General features: G+C 38.1%; 1 protein-coding gene across 4 annotated transcripts in view; it reads right to left on the minus strand.

Moving 5' to 3' along the window:
• Nucleotides 1–665: 665 nt before the first annotated feature.
• LOC111874947 (tubulin beta chain) overlaps nucleotides 666–22,932 on the minus strand; it is an 83,045-nt gene continuing 60,778 nt past the window's right edge. For 2 of the 4 annotated variants that reach the window (XM_023870836.2, XM_023870834.2), the window contains 5 exons: nucleotides 18,997–19,105; nucleotides 14,674–15,029; nucleotides 8,848–9,278; nucleotides 6,281–6,605; nucleotides 666–1,625 (listed from right to left, as the gene is read on the minus strand). In XM_023870836.2, the coding sequence (XP_023726604.1) occupies nucleotides 1,542–1,625; nucleotides 6,281–6,605; nucleotides 8,848–9,278; nucleotides 14,674–15,029; nucleotides 18,997–19,105 (1,305 nt within the window). In that variant the 3' untranslated portion in view covers nucleotides 666–1,541. Of the gene's footprint in view, nucleotides 1,626–6,280; nucleotides 6,606–8,847; nucleotides 9,279–14,673; nucleotides 15,048–18,996; nucleotides 19,106–22,932 lie in introns of all 4 variants that reach the window. The other 2 variants (XM_023870835.2, XM_023870831.2) reach the window with 1 other exon arrangement.

Consider the following 22,932-nt stretch of genomic DNA (forward strand, 5'->3'; position numbering starts at 1 on the left):
TCCCACATTGTGTAGACAAACGGCTCAAAGATGGCGGTAAGGTTGTCAGCCTTATGTGCCGGCCACGCTTTACTCCCCAGGAAAATTATTTAATTCCTGGTACTCATTTCTGTTAGAGGCTGAGTAAACCCCAGGGTCAAGTGCGGCTAGAAGGATTAGGTCAACAGAAAAAAATCCAATGACCTCATCGGGACCTGAACCCGCGACCTTCTGGCTTGTAGCATAGCCCCTCAACCAACTACGCTACCGCGTAAAAGCAGCACATACACCCGAGAATGTAGTGGCAGTGATTTTTTCTCTGAAATCCCAAGTTTTCAAAGCTCCACACTCCACATCAAATTGAATGAATTCAAGATGCTGCAAACAGTAATTAGTGACTTTAGGAAGAGATTTACAGCAGAATGGTGGTCATCTGTCAGATGTTATTTTCGGGAAATAGACTTCTGTTCTCAGTGAGTCAGTTGAGTTAAACCAAATGCTTTTATGTTTACACTGTATTCATGTGTGTTAAAACCAAATACATGCAATAGCTTACTGTTCATAACGTTTTAAAATCGCCCGATTCATTGACGCACCCTATATAAACACAACTACAGTACTGAAAGAACCACAATATTTTTTTAATTCAAAAGAATTTATATGAACTACAGGAATAAACTCATATATTAAACGATACAATATGCCCTTTAATAAATTCTGACAATACAGTAACAAAATGCTGTTACAAAATCAGTTCAACAATACACTCAAAATTCCAAATTTCAATTTCTTCCCCTTAAAAATGTTTAAGAAATTACATTCTGAAAGCCATTTTTATGTTCAAAATGTACATTACACAAATTCGTTGTTGTTGTTGTTTTATCACCATCATTATTATTATTATTATTATTATTATTATTATTATTATTATTATTATGAGCTACAGGAACTTGTTCAACCCATGGGAAACAATAATGTCAGTCACAAATTTGAATGAGATGGAAGTGGCATATATACTATGCCCATATTTCCATGACAGTATTAACTATTAGAAATTAATGTACCCTCTCTATACATCAGATTATGGATTAGGACATTTGGTGAATTAAAAGGATAACTGTGAAATCCCACTGTACTGAAGGGAAAAATAATTCTTTTACTAAAAAAGTGGATCCATTAAAATTTCCCCATCCCTCATCCAGGAAGCACATTTAAATAAAATAAAGAGTATGAATGGAAGAAAAGTTCACTATATGCTTATGTTCTACATACCAAATCTTTTATACCATTTGAAACATACTGTCTGGCAGTTCCCTTCTTAATTATGAATGTTGGAAAGGAATTCAAAAATCTATATAAACAGTAACATTATAATGAAAACTAACTGATGGCAAAATTAGTGTAGCATTTGAGGTACATATTATATTAAATTTTAACTGCTATACATTCAATACACATCCGCTGACCACTGCAAAAATCATCTGCCATATAAATGAGTAATAAATGTGCAAAGAAAATTATAACTGAAAACTATCATATCATTACAGTTCATAAGAATTTAATCACATCTCTCCTTGCTCATCTTCAGCACATTCTTCATCAACCATTTCTCCATCATCTTCATAGTCATCTTCAGCAGTTGCCTCCTACAAATAACAATAAGAATATTCTTAAGAATGAGCAACTTTATCCTGAACTAAGTACTTTTTTTTCCTTGGCACTACAGCCCCAGTGGGCCTAGGCCTACCTCCATGAACTTCTCTGTTCACTTCGGTTTTTCTAGATCATACACACTCGGCAGGACTCCTTGGGCGAGTGATCAGCTCGTCGCAAGGCCTCTACCTGTAGACAAACACACAAAACGCACACAAACATCCATGTCCTGAGTGGGATTCGAACCCACGATCTCGGCTTCAGAGCGAGCGAAGACAGTGCATGCCTTAGACCGCTCAGCCATCATGACCGGCATGAACCAAGTACATATGCCTGCAGAATTAAAGTCTACTAGTTAAATCACAAGAAATTTTTAAAAATTTCCCAGCACTGTCTCATTGCTCATGTAAAGGGCTCTGGATTTAGTATAAACATCGTCCAAAGCCAAGGAACAGTCTGTCAATCCTAAGAAGGATGTGCACTTTGTTAAGAAAAAGCAGGTACAAGACTTTATGGAACACACACTGCTGAACACAGTGCTGCATACTATTGGGTCACTGAAGGAGGGCTTGCCATGTGACTTCTGGTTAGATGTGGGGTCTTAAACTGAAAATGATTCAGTATGACTTTACAGTCATAGCAAGGCCCACGTTTATGGCAGTTGTGTGTTGGCCAAGAGTCTAGCCATTGTCAGGGCTGATCTTGGTCAGCTGCAGAGGCCAGCATGTGCAAGTATCATGCTTATAAAATATTAAGTCCTTAAGAATCTAATCCTGCCAGCCACACTATGGCCCTGCAGTTGACTCAGCCTCTCAACAGAAATGGGTACAAGGAATCTTCTTGGAGGTAAAGGGCAGCCAGTATGTAGGGCTGACTGTCTAGGAAATGTGGGGACCTCAACATCTCACAACCCTACTGGCCTCTGCTGCCATTTACAGGAATAGCTTTACCCGTTTAAAGAAGCAAAATCAACCAAATATTTTAAGCTGGAAATGTTTTAAAAGAAGATTCCATTGACTACATAATTCAGCATGATGATGGCTATAAAGTTCTAAACCAAATTTTGCCCTCTCCCCCATATTCGGAGCCAAAAACAAAGCATGTCATGAAAACCAGCAAATTTCTTGACATCTTCTGCTATCAAGAATATGTGGCCTGAATTTATTTGGCTATTACCCAGAACAGAGAATTGCAGATTAACTGTAAATGAAGCAAAGTACTTGAGATGAATAATTAATAAGAAATTATCCAAATGCTTCTGCAATATTTCAGTCAGAAAGCAACAAGATGTGTTACCTGAAACAGCAGGATTGCCCATTTCAAGAATATAGAGCAGCATATAAATATGATTGACATTTAGTTAAGAGGTTCCCCTCATGAACATATTTTCTGAGGATTAAAAATGCACCAGAATATAGCAGTTGTGATAAGGGGATCTATAAACAGGTGCATCACATTAGTCAGTCAGTTTATTACATGTGAATACGACTAGCATAATCCATTACTATCACTTTTTTGTCACAAGCATATGCATGTGTTCAACAAAGGAAAGTGGAATGGAATTAAGTAAAGGTTTAATTTTCCAGATTTCAGATTCTCTGAGGATGAAAAACTGGGAGCTATTGGAAAAATAAAATAAAATCAGAAACCTAATGCATGGTTACTTCAAGAAACCACAGCTGTTTCACTCCAAAAATATACTTGCCCAATTGGAAATACCAGAAATGTATACATTTTGGTAATACAAAGTATACTGAAAAGAGCTCAAAGCAAAATAGCCTCAAAGTGGCAATCAACAGCTACAAAAAAGAAATTTTAAATCTTTTTGAATGAAGTATTTACATTCCCTTTATACTGGGAGAATGTAGTGTAGCATTTACGTTATGAATTCCATCAGTAAAATGAATTCTGGCTTCTCTAAACTTCTGAGAGATTCTGTGCCTGACGTTAATAATGGTTGTAAAAATATGAAACAAAGTTTTGAAACATTGCATGTGTGTTCCTACACAGCAATTTAATATCTGCTCATGAGGCTTCATACAATGTTCTCTAGCCATGATAAAAACCAATCAGGTTTCAGTTTTCATCAAGAAAATTCCAAGAAATGAAATGGGTTATGATGCTGAAATCTGACAGAGATTGTTAACAGTCAAATTCTAAATCAAATGACACACACATATATAGGCGGCATGTGACAAGAAAGTATAGCAGAAAACTAAGTATTTTTTTTTATTGCTAGTGGGGTGGGACTAAGTCCCTTGTACTGCAGCCACTTCTGGCCTATTGTACCAGCCCCAGATGGTAGGTGAGGGTGATTGTGGAGCAATTGGTGGAATGAAGATTGGCAGGGGAAACCGAAGTACTTGGAGAAAACCTGCCCCAGCGCCACTTTCTCCACAACAAATCCCACTTTACCAGACCCGGGATCGAAGCTGGGCCGCCACAGTGGGAAGCCAGCGACTAACCGCTTGAGCTATGGCATGGCCAGAAAACTAAGCAAGTTTGAGAATACAGTAAAACTTGATTATAGCAACAGCGGTTTCTGCGACACCTTGTCTATTGCGTCAAATATTCAATGGTACAAACTAATTCCTCATAAAGCAACTGTTTTTATACCTTGCTTAGTACGACATGCACAAATGCATCAACCTCGTATGTAACATCATTTTCATTCCTGAATTTCTCTGATATCGTGGGAAAGTTCGATGTGTCTGCCCACCCTCACTTTCTCTACTTGCTGACGTGACTGTCCTGGAAGAATACGATCGTGGGCTGCAAGAGGAGCATGGGTTTTATGCGAAAAAAAGGGTGTGGGGTGGGACTGCGTGAATAGCGCAAGAGGACGGGGCAGGTTATTAACTGCATTCCTTTCCTAGAATCTCGTCTAACTGGACCTCACATTGTCTACTTACCCTATAGTGTTCCTTCCTAAACCCAGAGACGTGCAGTAGCGAAAACATGGCAAAGAAAAGGAAAGTTTTAAGCACTGAAGAGAAAGTTACAGTGATTCGTGAAATAGAAAATGGAAGGAAAAAGCTGATGTATGCCGCGAATTTGGTTTGGTGAATTCTACAGTACAAACGATATGGAGAATCCATATTAATTCCATGTTAATGTTACGTTAGTCTGTACTTAACTACGTATTTCACTAAAAAATGCAACATTTTAACTCGGTTTTTGGTAGATTTTTACGTGACTAACATAAGGCTACTGTGGAAGTGCCCATTTCGGTTACGACATTCGTTTATAACGACACTATTTTTAGGTCCCTTTGATGACGTTATAACCAAGTTCTACTGTATATGTTTGGCAGATTCTGCATATAAATTTTTAAAGATCAAGCACACAGATATTTTTAAAATGATGATAATGGCAATGAAATTGATTTAGTCAAGGAAAGAGATATGAAGAAAGCAGTCTTCTGGGATTTGGCACCGTGTATATGTGGTGTTAACCGACGTTTCGGAGGAACGTATCGCCCCCATCTTCAGGGTAGAAGAAAAAGTATAAGAAATCTGCAAGCGACAACACCGTGAGAAACGGTAAAGCAGGCAAGGTTAATGGGAGGGCATTAAGCCCTAAGGTTTGGGGTTGTTATGCCTTGTGTATCTGGCATCATGTCCTGGAGGTTTCTTAAGGACATGACGCCAGATCCATTAACCTTGCCTTTCTCCCCTGACACAATATTCTATACCTGCTCTAGCCTGCTACCTGCTGGCCCACCTCTCCAGACCCTTCCCTTCTCCTCTCTACTGATTTCCCATGTAGCTCCTCTCCCTTCTCTTCCTGCTATTATACAGCTGGGTTTGTTCTAGACATTAGTCTATTTGCACTGCTCAGGCTGGTTCTTTGCTTGCGTATTTTCTTGTTTTTTCTTCTACCCTGAAAATATAGGCGATACGTTCCTTCGAAACGTCAGTTAATGCAACATCTACACGATGCCATAACCCAGAAGACTGCCTTCTTCGTAGTCACTGCCGTTAAAACCTCAATTCTTACAAAAGGTAACTTGACAACATGTCCTATTGGTCATATCTAGCAGTACTAATATTATTTGTATAGCATATTTGCCCAAATACAAGATATCTTTGTGTACAAGCTGCATCCTCAAAATTATATGGTCTTGAAATGACAAAAACTATTTTATCATTATGTGCAATAATGAAGACATAGTAAGCAAATTTCTTGTTACTCCAAGTAGTTATGTATATTACTTAAAAATTTATGTTAATTTAATTTTTGGTGTTTACAAGAGAAACTAATAAAAAAATTATGTTGCAACATTTCCTTTAAGACCCCATCAGATGGAAAAATGGATTCAAATAGTTCACATCAATGTATCATTCAATCAAAGCTCAATGTCATCTCTTGGTCATAACAATGAACTATGTTTTTTACCAAACCTAGACAATCCAACGATATTTCTTTTTCTCTAAGAACCATTTATAGGCCTCACCCTGATCTTAAGGGCATCAATTAAAAGGTGACATATTTAGGTAAATATTATAATTTACTTGTGTTGTGCTTGTAAGAGATTTGATTAGAACTTTATTATGAATTGAGACATACTGTATGGGAATTTTGTCATCTAACTAAAATTTGCTTTTAATCAAGTTGGTGTTCAGTGTGTTCACAATATGACACTCGCCTGGTATTGCTGGTATTCTGACACTAAATCATTCATATTAGATTCAGCCTCTGTAAACTCCATCTCATCCATTCCCTCTCCTGTGTACCAATGTAAGAAAGCCTTGCGTCTAAACATTGCTGCAAACTGCTCTGATATGCGCTTGAATAACTCTTGAATTGCTGTTGTGTTGCCAATGAATGTTGAAGACATCTTTAGTCCCTTTGGAGGAATATCACACACAGCAGTCTTCACGTTGTTTGGTATCCACTCCACGAAGTAGCTGCTGTTCTTGTTCTGTACACTCAGCATTTGCTCATCAACTTCCTTCATGGACATACGACCCCTGCAGCAGGTGTAAAGTGAGCTCTCAACATGCACAACAATTCAGTACACTCCTAAACTTGAGGTTAATTTGTTTCACACTGTTTCTTCATTTTACTTTTGTTGGTATACTGCTGTGACATATAAAATGTAACATTGCATGTGTCATTAACATCTTTCCTAACATCCTTACACTAAAAATATGACAGGCATGGGTTTTAGATTGCTGCCATACAAACTCAAGATGGAGGACAAGCAAGAGTGGAATCACCATTTAATATTCCATGACTCAAGATTTTCCCTCAATTAACATTCAATTCCAATGACGCCAGCCAATAAGCTCAGTGTTATATTATCTCCTCTTATGATTTTCCTTAGTTTAGTATTCATATTCACTGGTCTCTAAAGAAAACTTAATAGGAGTTTCACTGTAATTAATTGGTAAAATTTAACCCTTTAAATTCTGAATTCTGCCCACAAACGTATTTATGTACTTTATATGGTTCTTATAATAAAGAGCAGCTGTTCTCCTAAATTGCATTAACTTGTTTGGTCTTTGTAGCATATTTAATGTTCCCTGTGAGGTAGGGACTGACTTATCTACTTAGAAGAATTTCAGTCTCTAAAAGATTGATTCAGGCTGACTGAACATAGGTTTCTAGCATTGTTGAAAGGTTTGTGTTTGTGAAGATGGTGAATAATCTTCATGGGTGCAGTGCCACGTAGTACATTAGATGTTTGCCAACATTTTGAAGAAATCTGCTGCCCACACCTTCTGGGTAGGAGAGTAAACTAAGTGATGAAAAAAGCTGTGTGGATCTACAAGAGGCAGGGCTGGGGTGCTCAGCAAACAAACACAAATAAGAAGAATGGTAAAAGAATATATGGCCCTTCCTCTCCCTATATTGAAACCACTCTTTCATCACTTAGCTTACTTTTTTGCTCTGAAGATGGAGGCATCATGTTTCTGCAGAGCATTGGTGTCAGATTATATGACAGCACAGAACACTAGACAATAATCTTCATAGTCACTGCAGTGAGAACCTCCCATCTCAAAAACTTGTCCAGAATTCCAGTGACCATGGCCTTTGTAAACCAAACAGAAGCAATAGGTCTAAGTGATTTGCTGTCAAAATTCTAACTTACAGTTACATGTTCAATTGTCAGCCCCCAGCTTTTATTACCTTACTTTCCAGAATGCAAAAGGACTTAAAATTTCTTCATTCTGTATGTGTACATGTATGCATGTGTGTATCACTATGTATGATCTATGTGTGTGTCTCCATTTTCTACATGTCTGTCTGCATGTGCGTGTCCCAGTGTGCACGTGAGGGTAGCATGTACACTACTGATTGCTTCTATGTGCTGAAAGAAGCACTTATAATACGGAGCATCAGTATTATAAAATAATTATTCATTGTAGTGATATTCTTAGACTGGAACATAAAAATATAATTTAAAACTTATTCATCACACTGGGTTTACTTCCATATTTTTTTCAACCTCTGAATGTTTAGATAAATTAAATCTAGGATTGTCATGGCAAAAGCTGCATTTAGCAAGAAGAATAATCTTTTTACCAGCAAATTGGACTTAAATTTGAGAAAGAAACTAGTGAAATGCTACATTTGGAGCATTGCTTTGTATGGGGCTGAAACTTGGACACTTAGGGCAGTAGATCAGAAACACCTGGAAAGCTTCGAAATGTGGTGTTGGAGAAGGATGGAGAAGATCAGTTGGACCGATTATGTGAGAAATGAAGAAGTGTAATTTAGAGTCAGTCAACAGAGGAATATCCTACACAAAATAAAACGGAAGGCTAATTGGATTGGTCATATCTTACGCAGTAACTGCCTTCTAAAAGAAGTTATTGAAGGAAAGATAGAGGGGCGGATAGAAGTGACCAGAAGACGAGGAAGAAGGCATAAGAAGATCCTGGATGACCTTGGGGACAGAAGAGGATATTCTCATTTGAAAGAGAAAGCTCTAGATCGCATTAAGCGGAGGAACTGTTTTGGAAGAGACTGTGGACCTGTCGTCTGACAGATTACTGATGAATAAATGTTTAGGTACTGATTCAGCTGTACCATTGTGATTTTTAGGAATCAGTTCAGCCAAACCAGTGAGAACCATCTCCAACACATTCCTGCAATAGGTCTCCCTGTCAATTATTCAAGTCTACTAATATATCTGAAGTTTGTCTTCTTTCCAGCTCTTAATCTCTGCTTTTTAGAAAAAGTTAATATGCACCAAAGAAGTTTTACCTGAAAATAGCAGCTACTGTGAGGTAACGGCCATGCCTGGGGTCACATGCAGCCATCATGTTCTTGGCGTCAAACATCTGCTGAGTCAGTTCTGGTACTGTCAGGGCTCGGTACTGTTGGCTACCACGGGAGGTAAGCGGAGCGAAGCCCGGCATAAAGAAGTGGAGACGTGGGAATGGAACCATGTTGACAGCAAGTTTACGGAGATCAGCATTCAGCTGACCTGGGAACCTGAGGCAGGTGGTCACACCTGACATTGTGAGGGAAACTAGATGGTTCAGGTCACCATAAGATGGATTAGAGAGTTTCAAAGTGCGGAAACAGATATCATAGAGAGCCTCATTGTCGATGCAGTACGTCTCATCTGTATTCTCAACAAGTTGGTGGACAGATAAAGTGGCGTTGTATGGCTCCACAACTGTGTCAGACACCTAGAACATGTGTGAAACATCCATTGTAAACAAAATTTAATAAAAGGTATTTTCTGTATCAAGTCACATTATGAAACTGTCTTATTTATGTTATCTGGCATACATATTTTGACCATCTGATTGAAACGTCTATTCCAGCTGAAACTGAAGTTTTTATTACATTACATTACATTACATTACATTTTGTGGATCTGAAGATAGTCAAAGTGACTGTAGGATGTGGAATATGTCACATAAATACAAAAACATAAGTAGAGTACAACTGAAGTTTACACATAAGGAAACCAAGAAAACACAGTGGTTACACATAAGGCTATTTAAAAATATATCCACATATATACATCATACTGTCAACTTAAGCTATTTACACTACCTTTAAACAAATGAGTCATTTTTAGACAGTAGGCATTCATCAGCAGAGTAGAATAAGTGTGCCATTTTGATTGTACTTTATATTCATAAACCATTTAAGATCAGGTGGCAGATTACTGAAAATTTTGATCCCAGCATAAAATGTGCTTTTCTGAAAACATGCGAGGTTAGCAGTTGGTTTATGGAGATAGTGCTTAGGTCTTATTTTAGCACTCTGCATTGGTCTGAAAACATTCCTTATTTGTATCGAAGTTTACTAATGAAAGTATATATTCACATGGAAGAGTTCAGATCTCTAGTCTCCTAAGTAGACTAAGTGCAAACAATATATATTATGTCTTTGATCTTGTTCTCTTCTACACTACATGTTTCGGCCTCTATCAGCCATCATCAGGTGTATACTCTTAACGTTGCTGCCACACTGAAACCCAGTCTAAAATTTAACATTTAAAAAACACATTGTTATTTTCTTCGTATTATCAACATCTACCTCGTTGATATGTGTCTGGTATGTAGATTATATTGCACACATCAAATTTTCATGTAGTAGCACTATAAAATCTTTAGTTATGATTTTAAAATCCTTTAAAATTTTCTCTAAATTTTAAATTTAGAATTTAAAATTGTTAGGGTTACTCGCCCTATGTCTTAAGTGCTGGAGCGTCTAGTTCTTGTTCCACACTGTACAGGTGTTATTCTGTGTGGTCTTCCTGTGTGTGTGCCGCTGCTTGTCTCCTAAGTAGATCTCTATAAGAATTACAGGATTTGACACCTATCATGATTCTAACAATTTTCTTTTGCAATGTAAATAACATTTTTCTGTCAGACTAATTAGTCCAGAATATGGTTCCGTACTTCATTAAAGAGTGAAAGTAAACAAAAAAAAATTATTTGAGAGTGTTGGTGTTGCTGATATGCAAGAGAGATCTAATTGCATAATATGCTCCACTTAGCTTTGGAACCAACTGATCAATATGGTTTTTCCAGATTAAATAATTTNTACTAAGGATGATTTAGAACGCATACTTTCATTCAGTTATGAGATATGGGATAGTATTTTGGGGAAACTCGTGGGAGGCTAAGAAGATTTTTCTTTTACAAAAAAGGGCCATCAGGATAATGTTGGGAANGTTTATGCTCTTCTATATATTTATCATTATATCCAATGTTTAATGAACATTGTGGTGAGTTTTTGTTATAAATTTTATTACACATTTGATTTGTTTCATTCTGGTCCATCACACTAATATTATGAAAAAGCTAAATACTGTAGTTCCATTCAGTGTGATTTGTTAAGATTTTCTTATTTCAATTATTCACACCCTTACATGTTTCGGATTTCAGAGACCATCTTCACAGGGACACATTTACATCAATACAGTTAGAAGCCATCATTACAGTACATGTTCTAAAAGTCAAAATACATATATACACAATATAAATAATATACAGTTGGCTGTAAAATCTAAAGTTTTTACAACTACAGCGGCTGTTCCAATACTTTAAAATATTTATAGTTAGTTTGTTAAAATTCTATAGGAATTTGTAAACCAATGGTTCATGTCATCCCTCCTATTATTTCTTTTGACGGGGGCCGAATGTGTACTGTATTGTAATGATGGCTAGGGGGGCCTGGAGCTGGAATTTATTTTTTTCAATTCAATGTGCCAATTAGAACTGCCACATCAACATACCAATAACCCTCATATGTGGGAAGTTGTAAGAAACGATTTCAGTTTTAAAACTTGTAATTTTGTCATATACAGTTCACATTTAAGGTACGTGTTTAAAATTAATCAGAGTTTTAACTTTAAAATCTCTTCTACATCACTTGTGTATGCACACTACATATTTTGAACAACACTGATCATCTTCAGGCACCTCTAAAATTGCCATGAAACCGCTGTTATTTCATCCATAAGTTCAGTTTTTGGGGGGTACGACTTCGTCTATTCGCCCACGTAATATGTATTAGCATCCTGCATTAGTATTTTATGTATGACGAGTTGGTACTTCTTATGTCTGTACTTACCCTATGGTGATGGGTAGTTCTTATTTTGTCATGTGCAGTCATTATGGATGTTTGCTAAGCTGTGTTGGCTCTGTTTTAGGGTGTGTGTGTGTGCTGCTATCTATCTAGTGTTTAATTCTTGTGAAGTTTCAAATGTTGGGTTATAGTAGTGTGCATAAACCAGTGATGTAGAAGAGATTTTAAAATGTAAAATCTTAAAAAGGTTTTAAAAAGCAAGCTGCATGTAAGAAGACTAATAACTAACAAGGAATCAGTAAATAATGTACAACAGAATGCTACATTATTATTAATCAGAGCATACATCACACAGATCAGTGGTTTGCAAACTATGGTTATTTAACTTTTTGAAAATGGGAAAGCATATGTATCAGTAAACTTTTCTGGACAATATTATATTATATGAACATACTGCATCTGATATAACAGATGGGAGAGATGTCCATCCAATCAGTCAACCCAGCTTGGACACCTCTTCCACCTGGAGCCCCACTGTCACAGCCAAAGTAAAAAAAAAACTACAACTGCTTCAAGTTAGATTAGTGGGAACATTTGTTTTTCTTCTCTCCAGTGATGATTTCTGTTTTGACAGTCCTATGGTGCATGGCCTCATACCTGTAGAATTTTCATTAATCCAATGTTTTCTTAGCTCTCACATATGGTTTATGCTGTTTGCCTAGTATACCCCACCCCATCTTTGTGCTGGCATAGGAGTCCAGAGATAAGGGCTAGCTCTTATCAAATGAGCCCAATTGAGTAGGTTTTAACAGAATATGAAGACAGAATCCAGTCTCCAAAAGGAAACACACATTGTGTTTTGAAAAATAAACATGGTATTTTTAGATAAAGACAGGAGGATGGATAACATCCAGAAACACAATATTTGTATTAATGTAAAAAATATAGTTATGTTTACTGTTTCATAACATTCAGACACAATGTCAATTGTAAATGAGCATGTTATCTTGAGAAAAATAATATGTGACGACTGCATGTGTGCACACCCAAACAAACATGGATACATGCTTGCACATGCATACACATGGAGAAACTCTACTTAACAATCACAGTTTAGAATGTGATGTGACTGAAATAAGGGTTAGCTTTTGGAGTAATAGAAATGTGGGAACTACTGATCTACATATTAGATTCTACATTCAGATTTGACAGAACCAGCCTACATCTGTCACAGCTTAAATACCCAACTAGTTGACATCTAGATTGCCTAGCCATGAGCACAGGCAAGAGGTGGCTGTTCTTGTTTTATGCAAGAAATGCACAAGCCAAGAGGAACCATCAGCTATATTACTATGCAATGTCTCTGTTGCTGTTTATCTTGTATGGCTATCAGTGCACCTTCAAATGGCTCACTCTTATGCAACAGTTTTCTTTGTGTTTCTGTTCTCATAAGACAATTCAGAAGCCTGGTTCACATACTCATTATCACTACTGAACTGAGATGATGAAATGTAAACTTGACCAGTGTTCTTCTGTATGATATTTATGTGAAGAATATAGCATACAAATCAAGAAAAAAAAAATCAGCCATATTCATCCTGATGAGCATGTTCCAGCTTCATCAACAACTTTTGAATTGGTGAAGAAAGTACATTCAACAGGGTCCTTCTTACACAAGAAATACAATTAGCATAATGTTGTGCTAGCTGAGGAAAAGCTTGACAAAACTGGAGCCAGATTAGAAAATTCGCCTAATAAACTGCTGACACAATTATCTCAACAGACACAGTACTCAAAGACAACAGCATGAGCAGCAACTAGAAAGCTATGTCTACTCCTGTATAAAATATGAGAATTTCAAGCAACAGGAGGCAATTATGAGAAGAACTCATTCAGTTGCAATTGCTTTTTGCAGGCAGTACATGAGAAGTATTCTTCACCCAAAACTTAAACTTTTCACTCATGAAGCTCCATTCCATCTGAGTTAGTCTACCGGTGCTTTAAAAAACAAAGTGTATTCGAACAATCCCCACTCACTGCATGAACTCAAACAACATTTGTGAAACAATTACACGTGTTGAAGTCATCAACTCAAAACAGTGTCAAATCGATCTTTTCGTGAGATAAAGTTTATTTAAGAGTAGAAGGGAGACATTATGAGTATGTACATCTACTGTAATAGTGAGTTATTCTGCTTTAAAAAAGGCGCATCATGGTTCACAATGTGTGGCATATTAGCCCTGTCGCAAAAGGTTGTACCACCCCTGTAGTTTTAGGAACCCCTGATGTCTGGGGTCATGCCCTCTACTAAAATCTATAGCATGTCAAAAGGTTGACTTGCTTCCACTTAAAAATATTATATCTACCACTCCCATTTTTATAAATCAGTGGAGTCCTGGAGTATTTCATCTGAGACCTATCCTTCAACTCACACTGTTGTAACTTGATATTCGTGAGGGGTTCATGTCTCCAGACATTGGGCTGCAACCTTAGTTTAGATTACAAATTGTCAATGAAAAATCTGTCGAGTGTAACAGTGTTTTTAGGTCACTTATTTATCTCACTTGCCNCGGGTGCAACCTTAGTTTAGATTAGTTTTTAAGAACAAGAGAAGAGTTGAAGGGTACATTTTTGTCTGGTTTGTTGCTAGGAGAAAGCTGGCCAGGCTTACATTACAGCTTGTATGNCAAGAAAAACCATCATCAGAGGAACGTATTACAAACACATGAAAACACTGGCGTTGTTTAATGTACACAGTATGTAAGCAGCTGCGTGGACGCTGTTACAGATGTCGAAGTGTAAAAGCACAACACTTTCTAGTAACATTAAATGCACGTACAACTCTTGCATTCCATCTGAAAATTGCCCTCAAATTGANATGCTAGACTTCTTTTTCTCAGAAGATGACAGGTCAGTTCCCAGCTAACAGGCTGAGCATAAGAAAGTCAGGCAATTCGGCCACCTGAGGATGATTCTGTATTACATTAATTAAATATTAAACACCCCTTATGACATACAATGTGTGATACAGCTTACCTTTGGTGATGGCATGACAGAATAAGTATTCATAATTCTGTCAGGGTATTCCTCTCGAATTTTTGAAATAAGGAGTGTTCCCAATCCAGAGCCTGTTCCTCCACCTAGAGAGTGTGTAAGCTGGAACCCCTGAAGGCAGTCACAGTTCTCGCACTCCTTCCTCACAACATCCAGCACAGCATCCACAAGTTCAGCACCTTCTGTATAATGACCCTTGGCCCAGTTATTTCCTGCCCCACTTTGCCCAAACACAAAATTATCTGGGCGGAACAGCTGACCATATGGACCAGCACGGACTGCATCCATTGTGCCAGGTTCCAAGTCCAGCAAAATAGCGCGTGGAACATATTTGCCACCTGTTGAAGAAGTTGCAACTGAAAATTAAAACAAATTCTTGCTTAGGTCCTTGCTGAAGGAGCTGTCTGGGTCCTACTAACATTGCTCAGAGTTTCTTAATAGTGCCTCCTTCCCAATGACTGTTTAAGAAAACCCTGTCCAAATATTGGTCAGGACCCTTCCAGATTGACCAGCTCTTCCAGGACGAAATCTCTATTCTCCATAACCCATTCAGACAAAAGTAATATAGCGTAGTTAAGATACCGCTGACTTCTGCTGATTTCATCATCCATTAAGATGGCGTTCCTTCTCACTTCTACTATGAAGTGAGACAATACCTGACCAAAACAGCATCACAGTGATGGATAGAATGTGGTATAAAGATGAACTGTGGTACTCCTGAGCCCCAGGTTGCCAGACCATTTGGGGTTACGGGAAGGATGCTGTGTTTGCACCACCACTGCCAACAGCCAGTCTGCAGCTAAAGCATAGGATCACTGAAGCTGTGATATCAGTTACCAAAGATATACCGCTACAGGTCTGGAAAGAACTGGAGTATGGGACTGAAGCCTACCATGTTAACTTGTGAGGCTCACACTGAGAGTCCATATAATTTATAAGAAACTTTGAGGGATTATCTATCAGTCTATAGGTATTACATGAATATAATATGGATACTTTCATTTCTATGATTTTCTCAAAGTGTTTGCTTCATTTTAAATTGCCCTGTATTTAAAGAGGATGAAATAAATTATAGATAACGTTCAGAGTTAAAAGGGCACTGAAGAAATAAAGTATGGAAAATAACAGACAAAAATAAAGCTAACACTGTTCAATGCAAAACAAAAAAGGTAAAATATAATTTGAAGCCAATAAATGTTCAAGTACAAACATTCTTTTCATTCTTTTCTTCCTGGGCCCCTGTTTAGTTTCAGATTTCCTATACAATACACAGTACTTAGATCACCCCAACACAAGAATATATGACCTCTGGGGTTTACAAAGTCCTCAACTTTGTGTGTTTTTATTTAGTTTTGTGCACTTCTAGTATATATCACAGAATAACAATAACAGAGTTACAATACTGAGTTTTAACATTACTAACAGAAACGGTACTTCAAGAGAAAGTGGCAAAAATTTGTTGATAAGTAAGAAAACTGAAAAAATTAATTTCATAAATACAAATATTTATATTAAATGAACTGGATATTATAGACTCAAAATTCTGTGTCTGAAAATGAAATTAAGGTATTAATGAAACTGGAATGTATAGACCACAAGTTTATCTCATATAGTGCAAGATTATGAAATGCTTTAGAACAGTTCAAACTGACCATAAAGAAGTGGCAATTGTGAATGTTTAGCCCTGTCTGTGTCAGGATTACAGCTGCCATCTATGAACTTATTTCATTTTCAAAAAAAACAATTTGATATTTCTCTAAAGCTCAGTCAGTTGATTCACTTTAAAGTCCAATGCTATAGATAATTCTGTAAGTTTGTGTTTCTGATGCACAGCCATTTCATATATACCATGGCAGCTGGCTCTATACCAAGTAATCATATGGGGGAGTGGATTTATAATTTAACACATTCTTGGCCTTGGCACTATTCAGAAATCTGTGGTTAGCTTCACGCCTTAGCTGCAGTCCCTGTCATGGAAGTCTGTACTATGCAGAGGATGGCAAGCTGGGTATACCCCACAACTTACTTAAATACTGTGGAGAAAAAAATCTCAGACAAAATTTCACAATATGGCAAATAACCTCAGAACAACGGGACTCTTAATAGACCAGAAACAAAAACATAGCTTTGATTGCTAACTGAGGAGAAGTTAGATGACGTAGGGGCCAGACTTGAACATCTAGAAAATCACTGAAACGTCTAGCTTAAGAGACTGGAGTGTCAAATTCTAACGCAAGAAGGGCAACACAATTGCTGAGGCTTAGACCCTACAAAACAACAGTAATCCACGCCCTGCAACTGTGCGATCCAGCTAGTAGGGTTCATTTTGAAGTTGATTTCTGCAATCTGTCATCGATAATTAGATCAATCGGCAATTGATATTCTTTTCTGCTGAAGCGTGGTTTCACTTGCAGGGATACATAAATATGCAAAGTAATCACTACTGAGTTCGCAGAATCCACATCTAAGCCACGAAGGTCCCGCTCCATCCAGTGAAAGTTAGTGTCTTGTGTGCTGTAAGTGCAGAAAGGAATGTTGTACCTGTGTCCTTTATTGAAACAATTAATTGTGAAAGATATCTACGTGTACAGGGCCAGAATTTTCAACATCTTCGATCTGTCAATTGTAACCACTTCTTTCCGAATGTTACCGGCAGTCATGTATGCTGATTCATTAGCAAAATTTGTATGTGCCTCACAGCAAGAGGCGCACCTGTCGCCTGTCAACAAAGTAAAAATCCTCCCTGTATATGGTATATATGTACACTTTCATGCCACATTTCACTGAACTTTCTACACTTAAGTGTACTAATAATGTCACTTAGTTGTATGTATCCTGCAAACAAATATCATTTTCAATTTATGGAAATTAATTTCAATTTAGACAGTTCCTCAATACTATTATTTTTTTTATTGCTAGTGGGGTCGGACTAAGTCCCTTGTACTGCGGCCACTTCTGGCCTATTGTACCAGCTCCAGATGATAGGTGAGGGTGATTGCTGAGCAATTGGTGGAATGAAGATTGGCAGGGGAAACCGAAGTACTGGGAGAAAACCTGCCCCAGCGCCACGTTGTCCACTACAAATCCCACCTGACCAGACCCGGGATCGAGCCCGGGCAGCCGCGGTGGGAAGCCAGCGACTAACCGCTTGAGCTATGGCGCGGCCCTCCTCAGTACTACCTCCATTCCCTTGCTTCTTACTTATCCTATTTAAGATGAATGTTATTCCAAAGGGACTGACAGAACATGACACTAGTGCATAGCCCATGGACACCATCATTCAGAACAGAGCTGTTGCTAGATGAATTCCAACTGGTTATCCAAGGAAATCTGAAAAGGTCACTGGCCAAGTCTGTATACAAAAGCTTCTTCAACTGCAATATTTAAATATTTCTTTTCTACCCAAACCTACAAGACAGAAGCAAACGTTTGTCCTGCACAGATGAACTAAGGCTTTGTTTCCATTCATGCCCTACTGGACACATCATGTCCAACCTTATATGACAGATGCTATGGAGTGGGTGAGCTAAGACATCATTAGGAAATATGTGACCAATTTAGGATGTCAGAAGAGAATGCAGTAGACAGGGATGCCCAACTGGTGGAATGCAGGAAGTAAATTGCGAACTAGATGCTTCTGTTTGACCCTCAAGATTAACTTTCCATTCCCCAAAATGTGTGCTAACAATTTCCTCCTCTTTATATATGGCAGTGTACCTATCAAGAAATTACATAAAGCACTTATAAACATTCTGTGTCATTTCTCAACTGATTTTGCATGACACCAAAAAATAACTTGAAGAATGGAATTATCATGGCTTCATGATAGCATGCAATATTGATACGAACTATCAAGCCTTTAGCAGCTGATCTATAAGCAGTGTCAATCTGACAAAATTTAATGTAAATAATTTTAAGTCCAGTTTTTGTTACATGCCTGTGCTTCACAGATATTATCACTGAATGACACAATGCAACTCACTGGTGGTCTGCCGTTGGACAGCCCTGCAGTAAACAGTATATCAGAATGATTCACAGCAGAGCTAACAGAGACCATTAAACTGCAGACACAGGCTGAATGATGACACTACAAAGGTCCATATCTTAAATTCCATGACAAAGGTCATGGCTAAGTACTTATAGTTAGTTCTCCTGCTCCATATTCTGGAAGTCCCATGCTCAAATACAGGCCCTGACTGAGGTTAATTTCTTTTCCTCAGTCCCACCAACCTTGTGTTAAGCCATGAATGTTTGCACATCCTTTCCATTTTATCATTCAGTAGCCATCCTATGTACTATTCTTACCAGAAGCCTCATTGTAATATACACTAATTCGCTCCAACTGAAGGTCTGAGGTCCCAACGTAAGTGCCAGTGGAATCAATGCCATGTTCATCTGATATAACTTCCCAAAACTGTAACAACAAAAACACATCAATATAATTATACATGTATAGATGTATGCATTGTATGCACAAGGGTTTCAAGTCAGTGCACATTAAAGATGTCACGTCTTTTCACACTGCAAGTGGAACCATAATTTTTCTTTTTTCAGACTACTTACAAATTGTGATTATATTTGATGTGCAAGATTCCATGCTAGAATTTTAAAGCAAACTGAATTTTGGTCCTTATCAGTCCATTCTTAACTCCTGCCTCACAAGAAGTTCAAATCAAATTTCGCTTCATTCTCAAAAGTGTACAAATAACAGAATCTATATCTAGTTAATGCCTGCAAGTTTATTTATAGATGGAGAGAGAAGTACTCATAAAAATACAAACCTCAGGAAGATAGAAATATTTGGATACCTAAAAGGTAGTAGTCAATTCTCAATTTTGAGAGCGAAGAAGAAGAAGGAGGAGGAGGAGGAGGAGATGAAGAGGAAGAAGAAGAAGAAGAAGAAGGAGAAGAAGAAGCTGGCATTAAAAGGAATCAAGGTAATGAATTTAGGACCCCTACTCCTATAGTTTGGGGGTTTGCCAAGTGAAACGCCACTGTCACAAATTACAAATTATAAAGATCCAATAACATTAAAATTATTTACAAATATAAAATCTTTTACGATACAAAAATCTGGATGAAAATATACATTGCGCTCCGACTGAAGATAAATGTACCTAAGGAGCTCGAGTCAAATTAATATCTATTGGGTTGGCAACCGAGGTTCAACTGACGAATATTTTCACCAACCCTGGTTACGGGGCCTGCCCACCCGGTGAGCACCCAAGTCTCTTTGGGAATGCGGTGGCTAGAGCGTCAAGCAGCAAACTCTCCTCCACCTACTTCCGGATTAGAAAGGATATTTTTGTTGTGATGACAGGAGCAAAGAATGGGAGCTGAATGCGTGTACTATTCAGTATGCAGGTAGTGTGCGCATGCAGCATGGAATTCTTACTTGTGATCAGAATTATAAATACAAAAGATATGAACTGGGCAATATAGTTAGTTCCCTCGTCTAAAAGTGAAGTGTTGAAAGCATCGCATTAAAACAGAGAGGCGCTGACTGCCTGAAATTCCACCAAAAGCAGTGTCAATGTGCAGGTGAAGCACTCCTCTGGGTTGTGCAGTACTTACTGCAATTGGATACCAACATTTCGGAGGAACATCCTGCTTCTACCTTCAGGGACCAAGTGAGTGTGATGAGGAAGTTTTTATTTGCTAGTGGGGTGGGACTAAATCCCTTGTACTGCGTCCACTTCTGGCCTATTGTACCAGCCCCAGATGACAGGTGAGGGTGATTGTGGAGCAATTGGTGAAATGTAGATTGGCAGGGGAAACCGAAGTACTCGGAGAAATCTCGTCCCAGCGCCACTCTGGCCATCACAAATCCCACTTGACCAGACCCGGGATCGAACCCGGGCCGCCGCGGGGAAGCCAGCGACTAACCGCTTGACAGTGAAGTTACATACATGGGCAGAAAGCAAGGAAGTAAATCTCTGCAAACCCTGTCAGGAGAGGAAGACTAGGTAAAGGCAATATGGGTAAACAGGTGCGATGAACAAGTACTGCAAGGGCACGCATGTTCCTCTATAATGTTGGTATCCACCTGAAATGCAGAGGATTGCAATCTGAAAATGCATCGCCTTGAAAATCTCAAAACTTGTAATGAAACAGTTTCTTATACACCTAGGAGCTTCCATTCCACTTCCTCGATGTGGACGTCTAAATTACTTCACGCACACGAGTCCAGCAGGATGTAGGCTGCCGGGGAACCCCGCTACAAATTTGTCCTTCAGGAAGCTCTGAGGTGATATACCTGCATTGCATTCCATTCTGGTCTATGCGTTTTCTCGTTAACTCAAACCTCCCTGTACTCCACTTTGCTTGCCTGCATGAAATGTGTCAGTAGCTAGACACTACCGTGTTCCCGCCGGCTAGACAAATTGTTTGGGTGGGTACTGTTCAGTTCAGGTAAAGTTGTCCCTAGACTTAATTAATTAAGCACCACGCCATGAAGACGTATGGAGGGGCGTTGGTATAGATCACGTTTGGGCTGAAAGAAAACGAAAAGACTACTAACATACACGTGGCGGATATCAATTCAAATAGCGTCAACAACAGAGTCAGAGCTGAAAAACTAGAAACGGTAATAATAGTATAAGGAAATAAATTAATATTTTTAAACAATGATAATTACTGAGTAACATTCATGAACGCTGGCACTAATATCAAATTTGTTGGATTAATTATCGACAATATGTTGTCGTGGAAAGGACCTATCGCCTGGATTATGTCTAAATTAGGTGCAGCCTGTTATGCAATGAGGGCTATTAACCATATATGTCACAGGATGCAATAAGAATGATTTATTTCTGATATTTTCATTCTGTTATGACATGTGATATAATGTTCGGGGGCAATTCTCCCAATAGTGTTCATATTGTTAGGCTGAAGAAAAGTGTAATTAGAATAATAATTCTAACTCTAGAAGCAAAGACTCTTGCAGGGAATTGTTTAAGAAACTGAAAATTTTGCCCTTCCATTCACAGTACAGAGAACAATTTAAATCTGTGAGATTCGTAGCATTAATACAAGACCATTATCCAGTATGTACCTTAACAGTATTTCGAAAAGGAACATACGATTTTGGAATCAGAGTTTTGAATAATCTTCTTTCAAGCATAAAAAAAACTCATAACATGAAACAATTTAGATTTGCTTAAAAAAATATTTCTACTCTTAAATTCATTTTACTTATTGGAGGAATATTTTAACTTCAATATTAATTAACGGTATTGGTCTGTTATACGCTGGAGTATGAATAGATACCAGATTTTCAGTATTCATTACATTTCTGTAAGATGTGTTATTATTTTTGCCATTTTATTCTGCCCAGAACTGAACTGGTGAAGATGAATATATCAGATTTTCATGATCATTAAATGCAGGCTTAATCTTGTTGACAAGGCTACAGTTCACATTCTCGAGTTCCATCATTCTAATGAAATTAATAATAAATGGGAACATGAGTATTGTTGCTTACTGTGCATGATTTATAATACTTAAATGTAACCGAAAAAACTATGTTCTGTGTGGCTTTCAAGTGTAAGCTGTGAGCAAATTATGAGGTTTAATATAAGTGTGTCTGATGAAAACAGAATTTTCTTTCAAATTTTCCGACCTTCAGCTTTCCTAAATACAAGTATCCCGTGTATGTTACAGTTCACAATGCCCAGGGCATTTGGATAAAGAGGAATGTAATGTCAAAGAAGGGTTGACTTTCAGGGCACTGGTGAGAAACTTTCTCCAGATAAATAATTTGTAACCTGATCTAATGTGCTGCAGATGCTCTTACTACGTTTTCTTCCTTTTTGGGGGGAGCATCACTTCACTCATATCCCTCCCATAGGATAAGAGTGAAGTGTTATGGAACACAGTTAAGGGGGGGGAAGAACCTTTGCAGTGTAAGGGATCTGGTTGCAAAATTATTTATTGCTATTCTTACGAAAAACGCCTTCCTTGGCAATGGGCGGGGGGGAGCGAAGAGCACCCAAAAAGGATGTGGTATGTTAGCACACCCTCTTACCGTTTGTGCTCTCGGCTCTGGCGGCCATTTTTTTCATTTAATTAGTGGCCCTTTTGTTTTAGAGTAGTTAGTTATTAGAGAGGGTGGGTTTCCCCATGCACTTAGACCTGTAGTGGTCCATTGTGCTTCCCTCTATGATTTCTACCAGCCTCTATATCTTACCGGTATTGGTGCTTACCATCAGTCCCGCCCAGCCAGCGAGACCGGCTCTACTG

This window comes from Cryptotermes secundus, unplaced genomic scaffold (assembly GCF_002891405.2).
Source record: "Cryptotermes secundus unplaced genomic scaffold, Csec_1.0 scaffold712, whole genome shotgun sequence".
Taxonomy (NCBI): Eukaryota; Metazoa; Arthropoda; class Insecta; order Blattodea; family Kalotermitidae; genus Cryptotermes; species Cryptotermes secundus.